The following is a 21,176-nucleotide window of genomic DNA, read 5'->3' as shown; positions in this document are numbered from 1 at the left end:
TCTAAAAGTAGGCTAGAGTCTGTAGCGGCTTAATACAGTGTGGTGTTCAATTCTGGACTAGGTCCCGAGGTTTTTCTGCATTTGCGATTTCCTCGTTAACAAAATTTCTGGTGTCTGTGTTATTTCTTTTCCGCATTATATTTTTATATAATTGAAATATCACAGGCTATGTGTAGTTCAATTCTGGACTAGGTCCCGAGGTTTTTCTGCATTTGCGATTTCCTCGTTAACAAAATTTCTGGTGTCTGTGTTATTTCTTTCCGCATTATATTTTTATATAATTGAAATATCACAGGCTATGTGTAGTTCAATCAATTGGTGAATACAATCTTTGGTTGTTGATTGAAATTGATTGACGCTTGGATATTGGTCTTTGGTACTATCCAAGTTATTTCTCATATTAATCTGGCTCACAGACTTTTATCTATTCGATTGCAGATTGATTTGAGAAATTTAGATATAACTCTTGGATGTATTTTCCTTGATTGAGTCTGACTATCTAGTTGATTCTTTTGGAAATGTATTGGAGTTAGTCCATACAGATTGCCTAAACGAAATATTGTGTGTGTTAGACCCCAGGTTTTTCAGTAGTTTTTGAAAAAAAGTAAAGAATCATCAGCAAAAGGAGATGTGTCATAGCAGGAGCATCTTTACACGCTTTAATACCTTCAACTAAACCCTTCATAGTAAAAGCATCAATATAGGCAGACAAAGCCTCAGAGCAGATGATATATAGATAGGGAGACAATGGGTCTCCTTGTCTAAGACCCCTCTCCGGTTTAATGAGACCAGTAGGGATACATTAAGAAGAACAAAATAAGAAACAATAGAGAGTCATTGGTTTATAATCTTAACCCAGTGGTCATACATACCCATTATTTGCAAAACTTTTTCAAGAAAATATCATTCCATCTTGTCAAAAGCTTTAGACTTATCAAGTTTGATGGCAGCAATTCCGTCAGTACACTTATGATGATTAACAACAAAGATAGCCTCATTGGCTAGAAGAATGTTATCAAAAATACTCCTTTTAGGGACAAAAACACTTTGATTTTGAGAAATAAGATTATCCATTAAAGTTTTGAGTAGATAAAATTGCAAAGCCCTATAGGCCTATATTGAGTAAAATACAACATATATTTTGTTTTGTTTACGTTCTTCAATGACAATGTATTTTATTTATGTAAACCTTCAACAAGAACCAAAAATAACAGCCTTGAACTGGTTCATTTACTGACGCGTGAAAAAGTTGTCTCAATTATTTTTTTCCTGAAGTTAACTTAATGTAATATTGTAGTGAACTAAAAACTAAAAACTAAAACTTAAACAATAACCCCTTAGAGCAAGTCTAGTGGGACGGCCAAACCAAACAGATTTTCCCATTTACCCCTAACAATAGGACTGGCAAACGAGTAAAATGGACGGAGAAACCCTCACACAAAAGGGTATGTCCATCGCGTCTCAACCTGAGATAACTGCATAAATGTGGGACGGTCGGCTTCAACTAAGCCGAGGCGCGGCTCAGATTGAGACGATTGTATTTGATTGATCCGGAACATCTAGTCTCATCCAACAGATCTAATTTGACTCCTTATAAATAAAACTAATTTCAACTCCAAATTCACACCTTATACACCCATAACTTCTAAAAATATTACCTTAATCTTTAGATCTCAAACTCCTAATATCAGTATCTGTAGCAAAAAAACCTCTCAAAAAAATGGCAACCTCATCAGAAACACCAAATGCTTCATCACAAAAAGTTCGTGGTCTAAAGTTTAGTTTAGATGAAGATAAAACTGTTTACAGGGGTAACGTACCATTTACGCTCGATCCAATTAAATGGTGTTCAAAAGCTACATCATACGCTTTAGGGGAACATTATTTTTACACACTTTGTCGGGAAACTGGGAATCCAAAAAAACGTGATGCTTTGGGGTTGTCAAGTTGTTTTTCTAAAATTATCAAAGACCCGAACAGTTAGGTAGCTTTGATGATGCAAATGAAGTGGCAAAGAGTAAGAGGTGATACTAAAGACGATGTGGTAAGTTTCATTTCAAATTATTTAATTGATTTTTAAATATTTTATCAATTTATTGTAATAGCTAATCTATATATGTTTAAACTGCAGCAGCGAAAAACTCCAGAGGAATGGCAAAGAACAAGAAGTTCGAGTTTCAAGCACGAAGCATGCTTCCACATCCTCAAAAATTTGAACCGATATAAACCTGATTTGTTGGATGGATATCAAGTATGGAATGAATCCCCTTACGAAACCGGTGGATCCCAGCATGGTTCTCAAGCGGAGCATGACTTAGTAAATTAGTTTTAAATTCTGGATATAGTACTTAATTTAATTTCGATGTAACTCAATTTAATTCTTAATTTGAGTTTCAATTTCAGTGTTGGTTTTTCCAATTTCATCCTTAATTCCAATTTCAATATTTGTGTTCAATCATATTACAAAAATAACATTACATTAAAATAAAGAAAACTAAATCCTCAATAAAAGAAAGAAAAATAAATCCGGTGAGGGTTTCTTCTTTCAAAATCAGCCCACAAGTGTGCAGTGAGATCCTCCCTTAGTATTAAATACAAACCTCTATTTTAAATTCTATCACCTACTATTTTATACTCTCTTGCGGGCACATCCCAGGCGGGTTGAACTTCTTTCCTTAAATCTTTATCTGGATAACTTGTCCAACTTTATCCCGTCGAGTTTTCTCGATTACCATACTATGCAAAATGATGTAGGTGAGCATAATCATATTCATTTTGTTGGTTTAAATGAACGATGTGGTCCACAAAATATATGGAACTTCCTCTCCAAAATTCCAAATGCTCGTTCGATATCCTTCCTATACGTTGTCTTTTGTTAAATAACTTTTGAACAGGGAAAAATTCCCCGTTTTAGGATACCTCAGCGCAAGCTTGAGTTGACCGCGTTGGATAAGTTCTCTCCACCAAAAAATACCCCATTTGTCGTTGATTATGAAATTATCCAAGATGTTGATGTCGTTGTTGCAACCCGGAAGGCCCAATATACATGCCCTATCCAATAATCATAAGACATTGCCGCTTCCAAAACCAAAGTTGGTTTTGTATAGTGGTCCTTATACTGACCTTACAAGCATACGGACATCTACGCTCAATGTATGTGATCAGGGCTACCTAGCATTCCGGGAAAACCTCTCCTCTTATTTTCATCTATAAGTCGGTCAACATCATCTTGCATTGGTTGTCGTAAAAAATGTGGACCAAATGGTTGAATACAGTTTCGTTAAACATTTGGTATGCCATTGTTTTACGAAAGTACTCATCACAGGCGTCCGCAAGCACACCACAACCTAGAATCCTTAGGATTGCAGTGACCTTTTGTTCAGGACTATGTCCTCGAAAATTTCATGCATCAGATTGATAGTTAAAGTGAAGGTTTACCCGACAAAGCTTTTCAATAACCCGCATGACCAAGTGTTATGGCATGGGGTAGTAACTTTGAAAATCTTGATCAGAGTATACACTTCCATTAATAAAATAATCACGCATCATTTGATCGTGTCCTTCATCTCGAAATCTCCACATATAAGTTCTTCTCAATATAACTCATCGTTATGGATCTCGAGTAAGTTTCCCCATGAATAATTGTGGCATGGTGTTGGTGATTGTTCTCTCGTTGTCTGAATCTGCATCCATTTGATCCAACTGGTGCATAAACCCTTATTGTTGTTGCAAAAATACTTCAACTAATAATTGTGCTTCTTCATATTCCAAATTAGAATCCATAAGGGAAATTTCTATGGCAATGGCCAAATCCATATTTTTGTTGAGCCGGGTGGATGGCCAAACTGGCTTTTCCACTATGGTAAAGCACTGGCATTAGATAACCAAGCGTGCGTGCTTGAGACAAACGCTAGAGTTTAAAGAAAAAGCGTGGGCGTTGAGAATACAAACTATGGCGTTGGTAAAACAAACTCGGGTGTCGGTCCTATCAACGCGGGCGTGAGATACAAAATTTCCAACGTTCATATCTCCAACGGTCATAATTCCAACGTCTATATTTCAAAACCTATAAATTGGATTAAACTGACTTCATTTCTATCACACCACTACTATTTCCTTATTCTAAAACTCTTCTAAATCAAAATTTTTTGATACAATATGAGCGTCCTTTTAAGAAAAGCGGTCAATAGTGTAAAGAAGAAAAGAGATCGAAGAAATGAACCGGCACCGCGGCCTACCACAGGTGTAGATTTTTCTCAAAATCGGGAAGCAGAGTTTGTTGCGCCGAGTGTCTTTGTTGGTCCATCATTAGTCCAAGGTCATGTGTCGGGGCATCAAGATCGGTTTGATGATTATTTTAGAATGAGAGGTGGATTTTCAGACTTAAAGACTATTTATGAAGTTTTACCCCCTCAAGTTCGAGAAAGGATTGACAGATATCCCTGGCGTGCGCTTTATAGTGCGAAGCCTAGAAGACACAACAACAAAATTTGGAAAACAGTGGTAGAAAGGTGGTGGGCGACGACGCACACATTCGATTTCATTGATTTTGAAATTGGTAAGCTTGTTTAACTTAACTTAAATTATATTTTTTAAATAATTATTAAATAATCAAAAGAATTAATCATAGTTGATATTATACTTGTAATAGGAATTACGCACGCTCCTTGATTTGTATTTCATTTGTTGGATCCCAAGTAGAGTAGGAGATCCGCCACCGTTCAACCAAAATGAATGGATATCAAATAGTAAATGGGAGATGCTTTTTCCCTCGTTTATAGATTCAGATTTACCTGCATATTATAAACAATTGAAAGGAGGTGGGATTAAATGTTCAGCGTTGAAGTATTTCCTTAACCAACCCAGAAACCCAGAGCATGTAGATGACTATCCTGAACTCAAAAGGATGTTTATCTTATGGGTACTGGGTCATAAATTATTTACAAACTCAACTTCTGTTGCTCATGTTGGTTGGATTCAAGCGTTAGAAGATCTTGACAAAGCACTAGATTATGATCGAGGATCTGCAATTTTAGAAGAATTGTATTGTGGGCTGGATGATGCGTCCATGAGGGAGATAACTTCACTGGTTTCTGGGGCATCATAGAGGTAAATATCAAAATTATTATTTTAAAATTTAAATAATTTTTATGAGCAAATGTAGATTAAGTCAAAATACTAAAATTATGGAGTAATTTGCAGTATTGGTGGTATACCTAATTCTGTGTTAGTAAACCAATCCTTAAAGACGATACCCAAAGATTTCAAATGTTGAATACGTACATCTTGACCAACTTAGCAAAGGGCACTGGCAGCGACATCTCGGGTTCCAATTTTGTTCAGAGGTTTCATCAGATGACTCGGAGCCACAACAACGTCGTTCTTCATCCGTACATTGGTTTTCCTCAGTATGATGCTGATGTTGGACAACGTAGAGTTGTTTTTTACACTTCACCATTGGATAGAGGGGTTTGGTACCTGTGAGAAAGACTGCAGTACCAAACGCAATGTATATATGCAATTGCAATTAACCCGCCACAACAAATGCAAACCTCTGGATCAGATTTTGAACGGCTGAGAAGAACCAATTGGGCGAGGTATGAACTAAATACAAATATGGATATTAGTGAAGCGGAGTATGTCAAATGGTACGAGTCGATCTCGAATCCTGTAATTGGGACATACAACACTCACATTTATGGGTTTGATCTCCCAGCGTATCATGCCTGTCCCATGATGTAAATATCGTTCCTAGATAGCCACCTCCAAAAGAGCCATGCTTTATGACTTACCCCACCATGGGTGCAAGTTCTTCATCATCTTCGTCAAATTTGCCCGAAATTCGTTGGGAGATGCCAAGTATTAATTCACAATGTGAGCCAACCACGATCCCCATTGTTTCCCAAGGTATGGAGTGTGATTATCCTTACTACAATGTGACTTCCAGTGAGGGAGAGTTGAGGAGCCAAGTGAACGATTTGTATTGGCTGACTCGGAAAATGACACGAAAACACTTGGATATGTGTCGTAAATGGCACGAGAACACAATGTTTGGATTGAGTCCAACTGTAAATGATGATGGGCGGCGGTCACAGGATTCTGATTCCACCAGATCATGGCACGATAGTGATGAAACAGTGGTGGGAGAAACACAAGTACGACAGAGTTCTTCTTCACCACTCATACGGCACAATACTTCTTCACCACAAACTGTGCCTGTATCTCAACCTCAAGTATTTCAGATGGATCCTAGGTGCATTTCATCATCATTCTCTCCTTACAACCCAAATGATTGCTATACACCACCGCCACCACAACCACAAACATCTTATATGCTTGGAGGACCGAGTGCTTTCCAATAATCGCCTAATGTTGTTCAACCATCTTTATCTCCTTATGGAAATTTACTTCATATGTTAGAAACTAGGTATGTCCCAGGTCTATCCCCAGGTCTTGGAGAATTCTTGACTCCAGAAGATAACAATGGGAGTGCTAGCGATGAGCGACGTTAGAGAGATTGTTTGTAATTTTTTATTCTGCTACATATGTAATTTTAGTTTTAAAAGTACGACGGTCTGAATTAAATGAAATTACATATATTTAAAATTAAGCGTTTTACATTAGCTTCACTGAATTACGGCGGACTACATTAGCTTTAAAACTAAACGTTTTACATTAGCTTCACTGAATTACGACGGACCATATTAGCTTCAAATAAGGGGTTGAAACTGTTCAACACCTTAAGGATTTCGAAACATTTTTCGAAAGGAAAAAGCCACATTTTTCCATCTTCGCCATTCAGCCAAAGATCTTGTTATCATCTCAGCATCAGTTTCACCTCTCAGTCTATATCAATTGGCTTGTATGCTTAAAGCTACAAACTCACTTACTTCTTTCTTAATTGTACGAAAACGATTTTCTATATCGCATATAGCACGACGACTCGGATTACGGATGTCACTACAGAACCCGTCGTGAATGTGAATTTGAAGTTGAAATGAGGAGTATTTATAGAACTCAAAAATTATATCCGTTAGATCACAAGAGTTTTCAGCTGTCCAGATTCAGCCGTTGGCGCTTCTATGAAAAACACGGTTCTTTAATCAAGAGCGCGCGCTAGAAAGACAAGCGCCAGCGTTTTTGGCTCAACCGCCAGCGCTGGAGCGAAGCCCTCCTGACCTTTCATCAAGCGCGCGTTACATGTTCCAACTCAATGAACAAACCAACAAATTTATTGGTTTGAACATCCATTTTTCATGTTTGTTGATTCCATAGTGGGAGAAAAATGAACAAACTTCAAGTTTGTTCATTCCATAGGAACTGCTCTAATGAATGAAACGAATGAAAACAAGAAAAATATATAAGAAATTGAAAGAAAAAGAAATCGTGAAAATAGAGAATAAATAGTAGTTGAGTGTATTTATATAGGTAACAGGAAATATAGTCGTTGGGGTTCGATTAACAATTTACCATTGCCACAACAATATGGGACGAAGGTCCTATGTTGCTACAGTTGGTTCAGTTTGGGGCGATGTACCCTTTCACCAATGCAAAAAAGAGTCGGTTTGTCCATCCACCTAATACAACGGATGTGCATATTTGCACATGCCCACCCGTTTCTCTTAGGAGCAAACTTAAATTCTTTTCGTTTACAAGGGGGTAATAAAATAAGATTTCAAATGACTTACGGGGAGTTCCCAAATCTACTGTTATTCCATTGAGATCTTTGGAGAGTCTCCCAATGTCTCTTGTTATTGGATAGAGACTTTTTTTAAGTCATTTAAGTTCTCCGAAACTCCATGTTATTGAATTAGGATTTAATAAGAGTCACTACAACACTCATGTTATTTGAAAGAGAATTAAAAGTCATGGACTTGTGTTTTTCAGAGATTTGGAGAGACTTTTCTTAGAAAATAGGCATGGTAGAAATCTCTCCCAAAGAGGTGATATTTTGAGAGACTTCAAAATTTTGGGAATTTTTGGTTTTGGGAGTGAACCAATTTTTTTCTACCTCCCGTTTTGGTTTTCAGAGGCTCTATGTGCCATTTTTTTTCCATATTAACATTTCTGCATTCTTTTTAGACTTTGGCTGAGTCGCATAGAAACGATAGAAAGAATGAGAAAGCCCTTGGGTTATATGCCGATGCCCTAACAGCCAATGCTGCCGCCATAACTTTTACATATCAAGAGCTTGCGTATGCCACTGAACAAGAATTTCTGTTACGTGAAGGTGAAAACGGTATGTCAAGTACTGCAACTGTGTGAGAACCTTCCCCCTCTTGCTGACGAGGCGAAAATGTATTTGTAAATTATTTTATTTTATAGATTATGAGATAATTGATACTCAAGATTCCAAGTATGATATGCAAGAGGCATAGGTTAATTTTTGTTCCATATAATGATAAGATTTATGATATACACATCAATTATAAAAATTCTCATGCAGACCTTTTGTTTAGATTTTTTTTTTACTTTCCTTTCATACATATGATTTTCCATTTATAAACACATGTATTATCTCAAAGTATAATATACTAATCAATTTTTCAGGGGCTATTATACATTTTTTGTCTCTACAAATCACAAAAATTCTTTACAAATCTATTTTTTTTGTCTCTAAAAGTCACAAAGACTCTCTAAAATATTCTCAGAGAATCGCTAAAAGTCTTTAGATTTTCAGAGAATCTCAGGGAGTCACTCAAATTACAAATCTACGAAAGTCTATAAAAATCTTGGTTGACTACCCGTGTTAGTATTGCCACAGAAGGATAAGGATAAGGGAAAAAAATGGTTTAGTCCAAAAACGCCTCCAAATATACGGATTAGTCCACTCCTAGTTGACTAGGTACAAATTAGTCCAAAATCTCTGTAAAGATGCTGCTATCTTTCGCACGCATTTCGTAAAGCACACGTGCGGCGAATTAAAACAATTTTCAATTGACACATTAAGTGTAAATGCGACACGTTCGTTCAAAACAAAAAAACTGAAATTAAAAAGGGAAAAATAAATTATTTCATTTAGCAGAGAGAAGAGAAAAGAAAATCATAGAAAACAAAGAGAAGAAAGATCTGTAACCTAACCGAGAAAACCCAAATCGAAACCCTAAATCTTCATAATCAAACCCTAAAGCTTCATAATCATTGATGATTGTAGTAGAAGTAACAACATGGTGATTGCGAAAAAATCAGTTCAAAAGAGGAAAGCAGAAGAACTATCGGAAGATACAACATCAGTTGAAGAACAAGAAATTTCAAAATCACCAGGTCCTGAAACGAGATCATAATCTTAAAAGAATGCAACAGTTTCAACATCAATTGTAGAAAATTAAACTGCAAAATCACCACCACATAAGAATACATCAAAAACTTCAAAATGACCACCAGTTAAGAAAGGAAAAGGTAACAAATATTGGCCTTATTTTTGTGTTTTAAAGCTTTTTTCCCATCACTTATGTTACTAGTGTACAGATCTGTGCACCAGCATGCTGTTTCATCTTCATATGACCGGTTATGTGTGTTTTGAAGCTTTTTTCCCGTCACTTGTGTTACTAGTGTACATAACTGTACACCAGCATGTTGTTTCATTTTATATGACCTGTTGTGTGTGTGTTTTAAAGCTTTTTTCCCATCACTTGTGTTACTAGTGTATATAACAATACATCAGCACGCTGTTTCATCTTCAAATAGCATGTTGTGTGTGTTTTGAAGCGTATTTCCCATCACTTGTGTTATTAGTGTACATAACTGTGCACCAGCATGCTGTTTCACCTTCATATGGCTGGATGTATGTGTTTTGAAGTTTTTTTCCCATCACTTGTGTTACTAGTGTAAATAACTATGCACTGGCATACTCTTTCATCTTCATGTGGCCGGTTGTGTGTGTTTTGAAACTTTTTCCCATCACTCGTGTTACTAGTGTACATATCTGTCCACCAGTATGATGTTTCATCTTCATATGGCATGTTTTGTGTGTTTTGAACATTTTTTACCATCACTTGTGTTACTAGTGTACATAATTGTCCACCAGTATGCTGTTTCATCTTCATATGGCTTGTTTTGTGTGTTTTGAACCTTTTTCCAATTACATGTGTTATTGATGTACATAAATATGCACCAGCATGTTGTTTCACTTCATATCGACAGTTGTGTGTGCTTTAAACTTGTTTTACCATCACTTGTGTTACTGGTGTACATATAAGTACACATATGTTGTTTCATCTTCATAATCGTTAGTTGTGTGTGTTTTAAAGCTTATTTTGTTAGACTTCTGTAAGATTGTAAAGATTTGTACAACAAAATTGATTATGGCCTGTTGTGTGGGACTAAAAATGTTGCTCTAGTTAGTTCTATGTAGGAGTGTACAAGGTTATACACTTGTATGATATGGTCCTATTTGTGTAATGGTCTGTTAATTTTGTGTGTACATAGTTTTACACCTGAATGATTGTTTTGTAGTTATGAGTATAATGTATTCAACCCGAACTGCCTCATATACACCTGTTAGTTTATGAAGTGAAGTCTGAAGAAAATAAAAAGGATGGAAAGAGATGAGCAGAAGGCCGAAGAAATTTGTCAGCAAATGAGATCAAAAATGGTGGTCAGGATGCTGAAAACGAATATTGGACGTTATGAAAAAGTGTGGGATGTATCAAAGGATGACAAATACAAGCAGTGGCGTGTGAGTACAGGAAAGCAACCAGTGAAGAAGAAGAAGAAGAGTTTTTAATCTTCATATACAATATCACTTTCTGAATTGCTTCAAAACTTTTTTAATCTTCAGTTTAACTTTCTGTTTAAGACTTATCACTACTATATAAGATCTTGAATTAATCTTTTTATTAATTTCAATATTGATGTTTTGAATGTAAACTTGTGTTAGACTTGCAGGATATATTACATTATTGTGTACACGTACTGATGGAGTAGTAAATATTAACCTGTCAGTTTATACTTATCAGTTTTCTAACCTATTAGTAAATGTGTACGAATTTGTACACCTTTACCTTTGCTTACCATGATGTATGGTATTTCTCTTCAAGTATCTAGATGTGTACCATTATATACATCTTAATATTTACTAATTATCCAGGCCTACCGAATTGAAAAGGTATCATCAAAAAATAAAAACAACATAGAAATCTTTCTAAAAAAAAACAAACATAATATCATGCATTTTGTACAGGAAGGTGTACATGATGATACAAGTGTACTGACATATTTTTCTAATTATCCAGGTTTGCAGATTTTTCTAATGATGGTGTACATTACCAAAAGTAATTATACAGAAAGTTGAGAAGATACCAGCAAAAAATAAAAACCAAAAACATAGAATCTTTCTAAACAAAGTAATACAATAACCATTGTCCAAGAGGTGTACATAATGGTGCACATATCCTGACAATAATTATCTAGCCCTACAGAATTGAAAAGAGTAAAAACTCTACAAAAATATAGAGTTTTCAAACAAGAATAACAAAGTAAAAATCATCAAGGAAGGGGGAAGGTAGTTCTGTTGTGATGACCAAGGATGAAGTACTTTGTACAAAATAATTATCATAAGTAAAGCACTCAGTGCACATCATAAGTCTTCTTTACTTCTCCTTAGAAATTTTATTACGTTGAGTTCTTCGTCTTCCAAATGGAGTCCTGGATATGGGACTAATGATCCTGTCCACAAGAGCTTTTACTTGTCTCTTAGAAATCAACATGATAGTCTTCAACCTGGAAAATAAAACATAAAAAACCGATGAAATGATCTGGGAAAAACAAAACAACATAAAGTTGCGGAACTACACGCAGATTCAAAAACAACAAACGTATGTATAAATATGTACACATTAAGAAAAATCATGTGTACAACTATGTGCACTTAGTTACAGAACTATCCACATCTTCAAAACAATCAACATGTGCACATCTGTACCCATAAAATACATATATAAATGAGACAGGACAACATGCACAATTTTATACACACACAACTTGAATAGTGTTCTAAACATATTGAATAAAAAAAAAGGGGCTTATGAGTTCCTAAATTTATAACATATGAAATCAAATAATACCTAATGAGTTTGAAGTGTGACATATTACCAACCTGAATATCATCTGCATCATTACTGAGGTGAACTATGCTCAAATAAGGTTTTAAGTTCAATTGCGAAGGTAAAGAAACTTACCCTAGTGACATCCATCATTTATAAATAGAATAATCAAGAGGTAATCATCTCTTCATGATATCCATGTCCAACAATCTTCACTAACTGCGACCAAATGATTCTTGCACATGTTACAAAAAATGAATGTCAAAGGTGGATAGGGGTAATAAGTTCTATATCATTAATGATCAGTATGTGTACAACTATGTACACATTAAAATGTGTACAACTACGTAGACACAACAACATGATCCCGACAATCTTAAAATCAAAAAATAAACTTAAAATAATCATATCAGAGCATATAAGTATATAAACTGTATAAATATGTACACCTCTATCGAAACGTAACAAATTCTAGCGTCCATACTCACATGACAGACAATCCATTCATCACAGAGCATACTAGTGTACAAACATGTATAACTCTACAAAAATTTAACTAATCAAACATCCATAATCACAAAATAGACCATCAAAATCATGAGAAAGCACAATGGCGTACAACTATGTACACATCTACAAAAATCCCGCGTCCATACCAATAAAGCATGCCATATAATATTGAGACAACACAATGGTGTATAATTCTAACTAATCAAACATTTTCTTTCCTATTATAAATATGTAAAAAATCTATAGCTGAAGTGTTTTTTAATTTTATTACATTTTTTATTCTTGTCTTGGTAATTGAGCCGTGTCCTGTGTGTCGGACACGAGTGTCCGTTCGTCGAGTGTCGACACAACATATTTTTTATTTATGGAGTGTCCTTGTAACACAGTAAAATATTAAGACCTAAAAATTCCAAACCCAACAGTAAGAGACTGTGCGCATTAACCATGAACCGGCGTACAACTATATGCGCAGTAACAATCAACAGATGTACAACTATGTGCACACTAAAAATCAAGATATGTACAATTATATACACATTAAGAAAACATGTGTACAATTATGTGCACGCTAAAAATCAACATTATACAATTATGTGTACACATTAAATATTAATCTACATGTGTATAACTATGCAAAAATTAACAATTCAATACCAAAATATTAATTTCTCGTAATAATGAATCGTGACACAATATGATGAGAACTGATTAAGATTTTTCTCGTACATGCTCAGAAGGATGATGGATAGTGAATAATTTCCCTCTTAGATGATTGTGATAGGAATCACGTGGGAGCTATATATATGCACTAATAACAATTCTCGGCTTCCTTATTGTTTTGTCTTTACTGAATTTCACTTTTTTTTGGTGTAAAATCTTTATTAAAAAAAAAATCAGCGACTAACTATCGACTATCCCTATTTGTCCCATTTCTTTTTTTTTCTTTAGTATATATATGCTCATGACCTATAAGTGCAAATACTTCACCATTGAAAAAAATTACTTGGAAATGAACTTAATGCATAGCCCTTGGCAATACGTGTCTAATTTCTCCAATTAGTTATGAATCCAAAATTAGTTAGTCATACCCTGTAATAAAAAAAAGTGTCTATTGGAGGATGTAAAGAAAAAGTTAAATTGGCACCTACGGAAGCAATAACGACATGTTAATCTTTACATGTATATGCATTGATGTCTCTTAACAATGACTAACAAATGTGCTCTTATTATTGATCAATCGAATTCCAGTAGTCTGTGATGGCCACTACGCCAGCAAATTAGTTGTTTTCATTAGGCATGTAGTTCCATTTAGAATGTATCTTGTTGCGTTATATCCCTTGAATCTCTAGTCTTACTAATTCTTCCAATTACAGGCTCCACTACTCCTAAATGTCACATTAGTTTTAAATCTGATATCTTAGGCATCTTGATCTCTCAAATACAATAGCTCGGAAACAATTTTCATGAAATTCCAGAAGCGCAAGTGGGTTGGAAGAAAAACTAGATTAAGTACCTTAACCCTCTTTCTGATCATTTTATTTCTCCGCATGAATTAATATGAATCCGTACCTTAACCCTTTTAAGCCGCTTGATCCACAATCGTACAGAGCTGTCTCTTACTTGCTTCTTTTTAGTATCATTTGTCACTGGCTAAATCATTTTCACAGTGTTATGGATCTTTTTGAGATCATTCTTAACACCCAAGTAAGGCCAATTTCCTGAGCCACAACAAACCCAACTTCTTTAGGATTTGACCGACATTATAAATACTTTCTTAGGTTGCTACCACCACAAAATTCCAACCAAATTTAAATGAATAAATTGTTAGCAAGGAAGAAATATCACTAGTATCACCTTTGGTACGCATGATTATGAATAAAAGTGATGTAATCTGGGAACCCTCTAGGTACAGGGGAGATATACCTATGAGATCAAATTCTCCTAATAACTTGTTGCTAGGGGTTATAATCCATTCTTAGGAATGTGTAAGGAGCATATCAGGGGAGGATAAAATACACCTAGAAATGATGAAGATGAAACAAATTCAGTACCACACAATTCTACCTGAACTGAATTCTTCTTATTATTAAGTTTTCAGTGTTAACACCAACAAAGCCATATGGATCATTCAGCTGACAAAAGAAATGGTATTGTCCTTTTATAATTGACCATTTAGACCGATAAAAAATGGTGTTGTCATCGTAATTAATTCACGTAAGATTGCACATACACAAATCAACCAAACAGAACCATGAACAAACACCATACATACACAAATTAAAGATATGAAACAATAATACTTACAACAGGAGTATGGATTTCCTCCTTATCCTGTGTATCATCAGAACCACACGAAGATAAAATTAGTGTTGTTGTTCGATAATAATTGTCATCATCATCGTCATCAACATCCATATTGCCCCATTATTCATGAGTTAATAATTTCTCGACGATTATAGTTTCTTCAAATCTATAAAATCGAATAAAAAGTAAAGAGGAAATAATCAAATAACATAAAATGAAAGGATTAGAGCACTAACCTGAAAAACGAATCTCTGAGGAAGAACAACAACTCTAAATCGCCTCTGTGTCTATCTCTCTCTCCAAAAAAAATTATGAATCTAAAAAGATAAACATCGTAAAGCTGAGAAGCGCAATTAAGGCAAGATAAAGTGGTGGTATTTTTTGAATCGGCTGAAATTTGGACCAACTCGTCCAAAGTTTGGACTAAACTGTTAATGCGGGGAAATTTTGGACTACCGTGTACTGGGCTTGAGATGGGAGGACTAGAGTGTCCAGAGCCCAGGAATAATGGGATTAAACGTTAATTTCTACTGAGGATAACCAATGTAACTAGACGTTTATGGACCCTAGGATAATCAAAGCGAACCTCCCTTTTGCTTAAGCCGGAGCAGGGGGCACAGTTTGAGTGACAGATTTCAAAGATCAGTTCAAAGCGAACCCACCTCCGATCCATTTATACAATCTCTATCAAAGCCTAGTTTCAGCCCCCTTGCACTGACGAGTTCAAACTTCAAACATTCGTGTCTTGAAAGCGAACCCACTTCTCACTCCAAGTAACCACAAGAACCTCTTAACGATGAGCAACTGAGCAAGCGTGTGATGATGATTCAGCTCTAGACTTTAACTGTTCTGGTCTCCAAACATTTTTTTTTCTTTTATACGAATGCAGTCTCCAAACGTAAGTCTCTCTTTCGACTTTAAAGTCAATAGTATCGCCATCTACAACGAAAAGCCAACCTTTACACCCCTCAGAGGGACATCTCTGCTTTGACTAGTAGTAGTCAAAGTAGACGTGCATGGCATTCATTCATTTTATCATGCTGCTAATTAGTGCTGAACTTCGTACTGCCTTCTTTGCTCCGTCATGTACTGACGAAAATGAAGTTCTTCGTCCATATGCTAGTATGCTACAACTCAGAAACGTGCATCAGACCAACTCAAAAGATAAAGACTTCACCCTCTAGGCAGTTATTACAATATTAGCGCACAGATATGCCGTGCGAGACAAAGCCATGATATTCTCCGAAATTAGTATATACAGAATATTAAGATTTCAGCAGATGTGAAACAAATCAAACTGGGGACACAAATTGGAGGTGAAGAGAGCCGCTGCACATATATTACCATGTAAAACAAGATAAAAAAAAACTGGACCTATTTGGAATCTGTGATTACTTCTTCTATCTATGATTTACAAACAACATAATATAACATGATTCTATAACTTAGAAAAACATAAAGGAACAGAAACAAGTTAAACATAACAAATCATGCCAACCTCGAGGGTAGAAGCATGAGGGATGTTAAGTGCATAAGTAGGCCCTCTACTGTTCCTTCTCAAGAAATCATACCCAACATTAATTACCAGCCTCTTCATAAGACCAGAACCTCGTTTCGCTTTTACATGTGAATGCCCTAGTATAAATGCCATCCCGGCTTCTCTGGCTTCCATAAGCTCATTCAACTCTTCCCGTGCACTCGCATCCATATGTGGACTCTCTGGCAGTAAAAACCTTACTCTCTTTCTTGGTACAACTACTGGAGACTGTATTTCTCTCAATTCTCTAGGGCTTGGCGTTGAGGCTCTAGTTGGTTCACCGTTATCCTCACAGAATTGGATTCCTTCTGTATGCGTTGAAGATGTACCAACAACTGTCATTCTCTCCCCTTGCTTATCCGGCTCTTCTAATCCACCTAGTATGTCTTGTCTGCCTGATCGAATAAACTCAGCAACACTACAAACAAGATCTTTTTCAAATTCCAAATCATCCTTGTGGATGTCACGGTATCCATATCTTACAATGCACCTATAGATTCTGTACTCTTTGGGGCCAATTCGACCCACCAGAAATCTTTCTTCAGGCCGCACAAATGGAACAGGAACTGATTTGATGCACAGGAAGACTAGTACCTGGTGGAAGGCTGGAAGGTTGGTGACGAAGTGAGAGAAAATTGCGGGTATCCCTGAGACAAGTTCTGTGTGCACAAGGCCGATTCCCTTCACACGAACAATTCCTAAACTGGGTCCCAGTCCGAGGAGCCAGTTAATGGATACCTTGTTTTGGAGATCAAATTCATATTTCTTAAGAGTACCATAGTGCCACACATACATGATAACCAGGAAGACGAATGCAATGGCTATTGGAACCCAAGCCCCTTCGAGGAACTTGACCAGGGAGGCTGCGAAGAATAGTGCTTCAATGGTGCCAAAAAAGAATATGAAGCAAATAGCAAGGAGGACACTCTGGTGCCAGCAGAGCACTATGACTAGAGACATCAGACATGTAGTAACTAGCATGACAGTTATAACTGCCAACCCTGTGTCAAAAAATAGATGAGCAGATTCATCAATAGTCAAGAATGAGAAATTTAAATCACAAACATAGTTATCATGTTCTTCTCCCAATCATGAAGTTCTGATTCATACTTCTGACACGGATGAGAAACAAGTAGAGGAGCTAGTTGACTGTGCTCTCTTTGGTCATACAGAAAGAGGAAGACGCACAAGCTCATATGCAGCAGAACAGTTTATCCTAACTTGACAATTACACTAGTAAGCGGAATATAGACACATTAGACCTAGTAGATAAGATGAGTCTTTCTCAAATATACCCGAAGCATTTCCCAAGCGTCTGGTGTCCCTGAAACCAATCGTAACGGCCAAGCACAGCACCATCAGGATCCAGTTGATCTCTGGGATATAGATTTGACCATGTACCTTGGATGATGTATGGATTATTTTGACCCTCGGGAAGCATGCCAGGGCATTGCACTGTTTAATGATCGAAAATGTTCCTGTTATGATTGCCTGGCTTCCAACAACAGCTGCTAGTATGGCAATTACCATAACAGGCCATCTAATTCTCTCTGACATGTTTCAATCAGTAATACAACCTTGAATTAGCACATACGTAAAGCTCATCAGAATTGAAGCTCACAGGAAAAATTAAGGGAAAAACAAAAACATGGTATACCTGGTACAGATACATAGAAGCCAATTGGAAAGTCACTTCCCATATCGTGGTGTTTTGATAGAAATGCAGCTTGTCCCATGTATGCAAGAATCAAGGATGGATAAACAAAAGAGGTGAAAGCAATCTGTAGTAGTGCATCAGAGGTATGTTAGTGGTCTGAATTGTACCAAACATAATACATGAATTCACGGCCATACATGTGTGCAGCATAGAAAGAAATAATAGCTATAACCATTAATTCTGTAAATATTTCGAATTAGAAACAAAGGAGTAGCCCTGCTTGTAGCATTATGATGATTGATACAGAAGGTTATATACATGTTTGCAAATAATAACAAATAATTCAAGACTTTTAATCGTTTCACAATTGCATAACAATCATATGACAACCTGAAAAGTTAAGTTAATCGACTGTCAAATTAACTTTGAGGGATGAGTATCAGAATATTTCTGATTTAGGTATTTCTCTTTTCCTTTCCATCCTGATTAATGCTGTAATGAGACATGCTACCATGGTGATTTTGGAAGTTATGGTCGACACCCATTTGTTTGCTCATCTAGGTCAATTCTAGTGTTGTGTATCCTTTAGTTTATTCACATTACATGCCCAATACTTATACAGAAGAAGACAAGAACGGCAATAAGTCTGGCAAGATAAAAAAAACTTCAAAGGGTTTTTGGCCTAAAGTTTTAACACTAATACGACGTACTAGATATAAAACGCATTTATATTCAGCTCACAGACACCTTAATTAACATTGCAATATAGTGCAGATATGTTGCCATGTTTCCATGTATGATTTGTATCACACGGGAGATAAAAAAAGGGAGTCAATTTAGAGGTTCACTGGAGAGAAAACCAAACAAAATAGAAGTCAAAGAGGAAATCCAATAACTAGAGAATATTCAATACCTTAATTGATAACTGTGAAAAGTGCCCAAGATCAGCAAACATGGCTTCTGATCCTGCAAGAAGAAAAACAAGATTCACTGAGCAATGAAATCGGATAAATGAAATGAAACTGCATTTAATTAAGGAAGCAATCACTGACCTGTAATGCACAACAGTATTCCGCCCAATGACATCCAACCTCTCCTTTGCGTCTTCCTCAGGAATATATACATATAATGTGGAGATAATGCTTTGTAAACTTCACGATTCCAGTGAAAAATGTTATATATCCCAATACCACTGATGCACAAAAGCCATATTACAACTATTGGTGCAAAAATGAATCCAACTCTGTGGGTACCATAGTGTTGGAGAGCAAACAAACACACGAGTACAAAACAAGCAGCGGGGACCTCTACATCTGCAAAATGGATAAACCTTTAGAGGGCAAAGAATTAAGAAGACCAGTGTACATACAATTTAAGCGTATGTTTCCCTTTATTAAATACATACAAATAGAATGCAGTTGGCAACCATGAGACCTTACGCTTTACTGAATAAAAATCAAGCCTAGAAAAAAAGAGTCCTCGTTCATTAACTGAAACATCAATGAGAAAGAAGGAAAAGACAACTAAACAACAGTAACCATAACGGCCTCTTAATGCTCAAACAAGCACCAAAGCTGCCAGTAGCTAATCCCCAATGTTCAGTACCCACACTTCTACCTTTTTTACTAATCCCTAGTAGCCATACAAACTCCATCCTTGGGTAACTTGACTTACATTGTAGGACAACCTATGAGAAAACGATCAAAAACACATCTACAGTAATATAACTTTAGATAGAAGGAAGGTTATGTTGTTATACACTAATTATATGACTTTGTAAATAACGATATATCTGCAACATGACAAAACAAAATTGGATGCATTAATAAAGAGTAAGCTACTGAATCTTATGCACTATGAACTATGAAATATCATGTAAATTTCTTCAAGTACATAATTAATCAACATGATCTCACATGTTTTAGGATTCTAGAAATACCAGAACATCACTTTCATGCAGTGCCTTTCTTAATTGATAGCTTCCCAAATCACATGTTTATGTCAACATGGTCACCATCACTAAAGAATAAGGACTACTCTTCAAGATTTCACAGTAAAAAGTATTGTTAATCAAAATCATACAATTAACATAGTAAAAAGTAAAAATGTACAAAGATCTTACATTTATGATGCTCTTTTGACATTGAAAGCTCAAGACCTGATACCGCTGAGAAAACTGAACAAAATAAAAATTATATTAAACAAAGTAACCCATAAATCTTGAATTTGATTGCAAAAAATGAAAAACAACTAAATTTACCTGAAATTGCAGGGGTAAGGATTCCATCACCAATGACCATACAAGTCCCAATTAAGGCAAGAACAAGTAACACTCTTTGTAAAACTTTATACTTCTCCAATGTTGTTTTTAACCTATTCCTAAATTTAGTACCACCAGATTGATCAGTACTCCCACCATCTTTCTTATTATTATAAGTTGATAAATCTTCATCAGCTATTTGTGAATTAGGCAAAAAACTAACTCTAGCATGGCGACACAGTTTAGAATACAAAGCAAAAGTACCACCTTCACCATTATCATCTGCTTTGAGTACTATAAACACATATTTAATCAAAGGTACTAAAGTAAGTGTCCAGAAAACAAATGATAAAACCCCAAAGATTTCTTCATTAGTTGCTGAATGTGTTATATCTTCAGCAAATGTACTCTTGTATACATATAAAGGTGATGTACTCAAATCCCCATATACAACACCTAAACTTTGATATGCTAATGTCAATACTGTCCTCCATGATTCTTTCTGCAACAAAAAGAGGAAAAAAAGACACCCTTTACATTATCAGTACATATGTAATAAACAAAACCCACTTCTCAATTCTCATAGTAATGGATAAAAATCTCACCTTTATTTGATTTCGATAAAGTCCACCACCTTCTGGATCCATGTTTTCAATTTTAGTATGAATCACCGAAAACCCATCAGAAGTTGAATAATTTGAAGATTCATAAAACCCCCAAGATTGTAATTATTGATATAAACGAAGAAATTAACTATCCTTATTGGAGATAAAAGAACAGTTATGTGACAAAGTACTAGTTGAAGGAGAGACAAGTAAAACTTAAAGAAACAAGAAGAGAGTCTGGAATGCGGAGAGTGGGTGG

The 21,176-nt window shown here is 35.8% G+C and overlaps 1 protein-coding gene and 1 long non-coding RNA gene across 4 annotated transcripts; both read right to left on the bottom strand.

Annotated features, from left to right (window-relative positions):
- Positions 1-11,243: 11,243 nt before the first annotated feature.
- On the bottom strand, positions 11,244-15,425 carry LOC113318632. Of its 3 annotated transcripts, none has more exons than XR_003344721.1 (5): positions 15,095-15,425; positions 14,859-14,885; positions 14,068-14,272; positions 12,180-12,279; positions 11,244-11,721 (listed from the first exon to the last, which is right to left on the bottom strand). It is a non-coding gene; the product is annotated as an uncharacterized LOC113318632 (long non-coding RNA). The 3 variants fall into 3 exon arrangements; XR_003344722.1 differs by having other exon boundaries at positions 12,180-12,263; positions 14,124-14,272; positions 15,095-15,415; XR_003344720.1 differs by having other exon boundaries at positions 14,124-14,272; positions 15,095-15,404.
- Positions 15,426-16,168: 743 nt separating this feature from the next.
- Positions 16,169-20,959, bottom strand: LOC113317781 (potassium transporter 6-like). The gene is made up of 8 exons (XM_026565916.1): positions 20,918-20,959; positions 20,313-20,814; positions 20,175-20,228; positions 19,105-19,365; positions 18,966-19,018; positions 18,053-18,176; positions 17,691-17,945; positions 16,169-17,396 (listed from the first exon to the last, which is right to left on the bottom strand). The coding sequence occupies exons 1-8, from the start codon at positions 20,957-20,959 to the stop codon at positions 16,333-16,335; spliced, it is 2,355 nt and encodes a 784-aa protein (XP_026421701.1). The 3' UTR covers positions 16,169-16,332.
- Between the last annotated feature and the right edge of the window lie 217 nt (positions 20,960-21,176).

Source organism: Papaver somniferum, chromosome 10, assembly GCF_003573695.1.
Source record: "Papaver somniferum cultivar HN1 chromosome 10, ASM357369v1, whole genome shotgun sequence".
Lineage (NCBI taxonomy): Eukaryota > Viridiplantae > Streptophyta > Magnoliopsida > Ranunculales > Papaveraceae > Papaver > Papaver somniferum.
This window is presented reverse-complemented; position numbering and strand designations above follow the sequence as displayed.

Excerpts from the sequence above, each read along its gene's own strand:
- LOC113317781 (XM_026565916.1), bottom strand. The coding sequence starts at position 20,959 with ATGGATCCAGAAGGTGGTGGACTTTATCGAAATCAAATAAAG. Across the intron at positions 18,177-18,965 it reads TTTCACAGTTATCAATTAAG|ATTGCTTTCACCTCTTTTGT; the intron begins GTATTGAATATT and ends GCACTACTACAG. Across the intron at positions 17,946-18,052 it reads CTTCTATGTATCTGTACCAG|AGAGAATTAGATGGCCTGTT; the intron begins GTATACCATGTT and ends GAAACATGTCAG.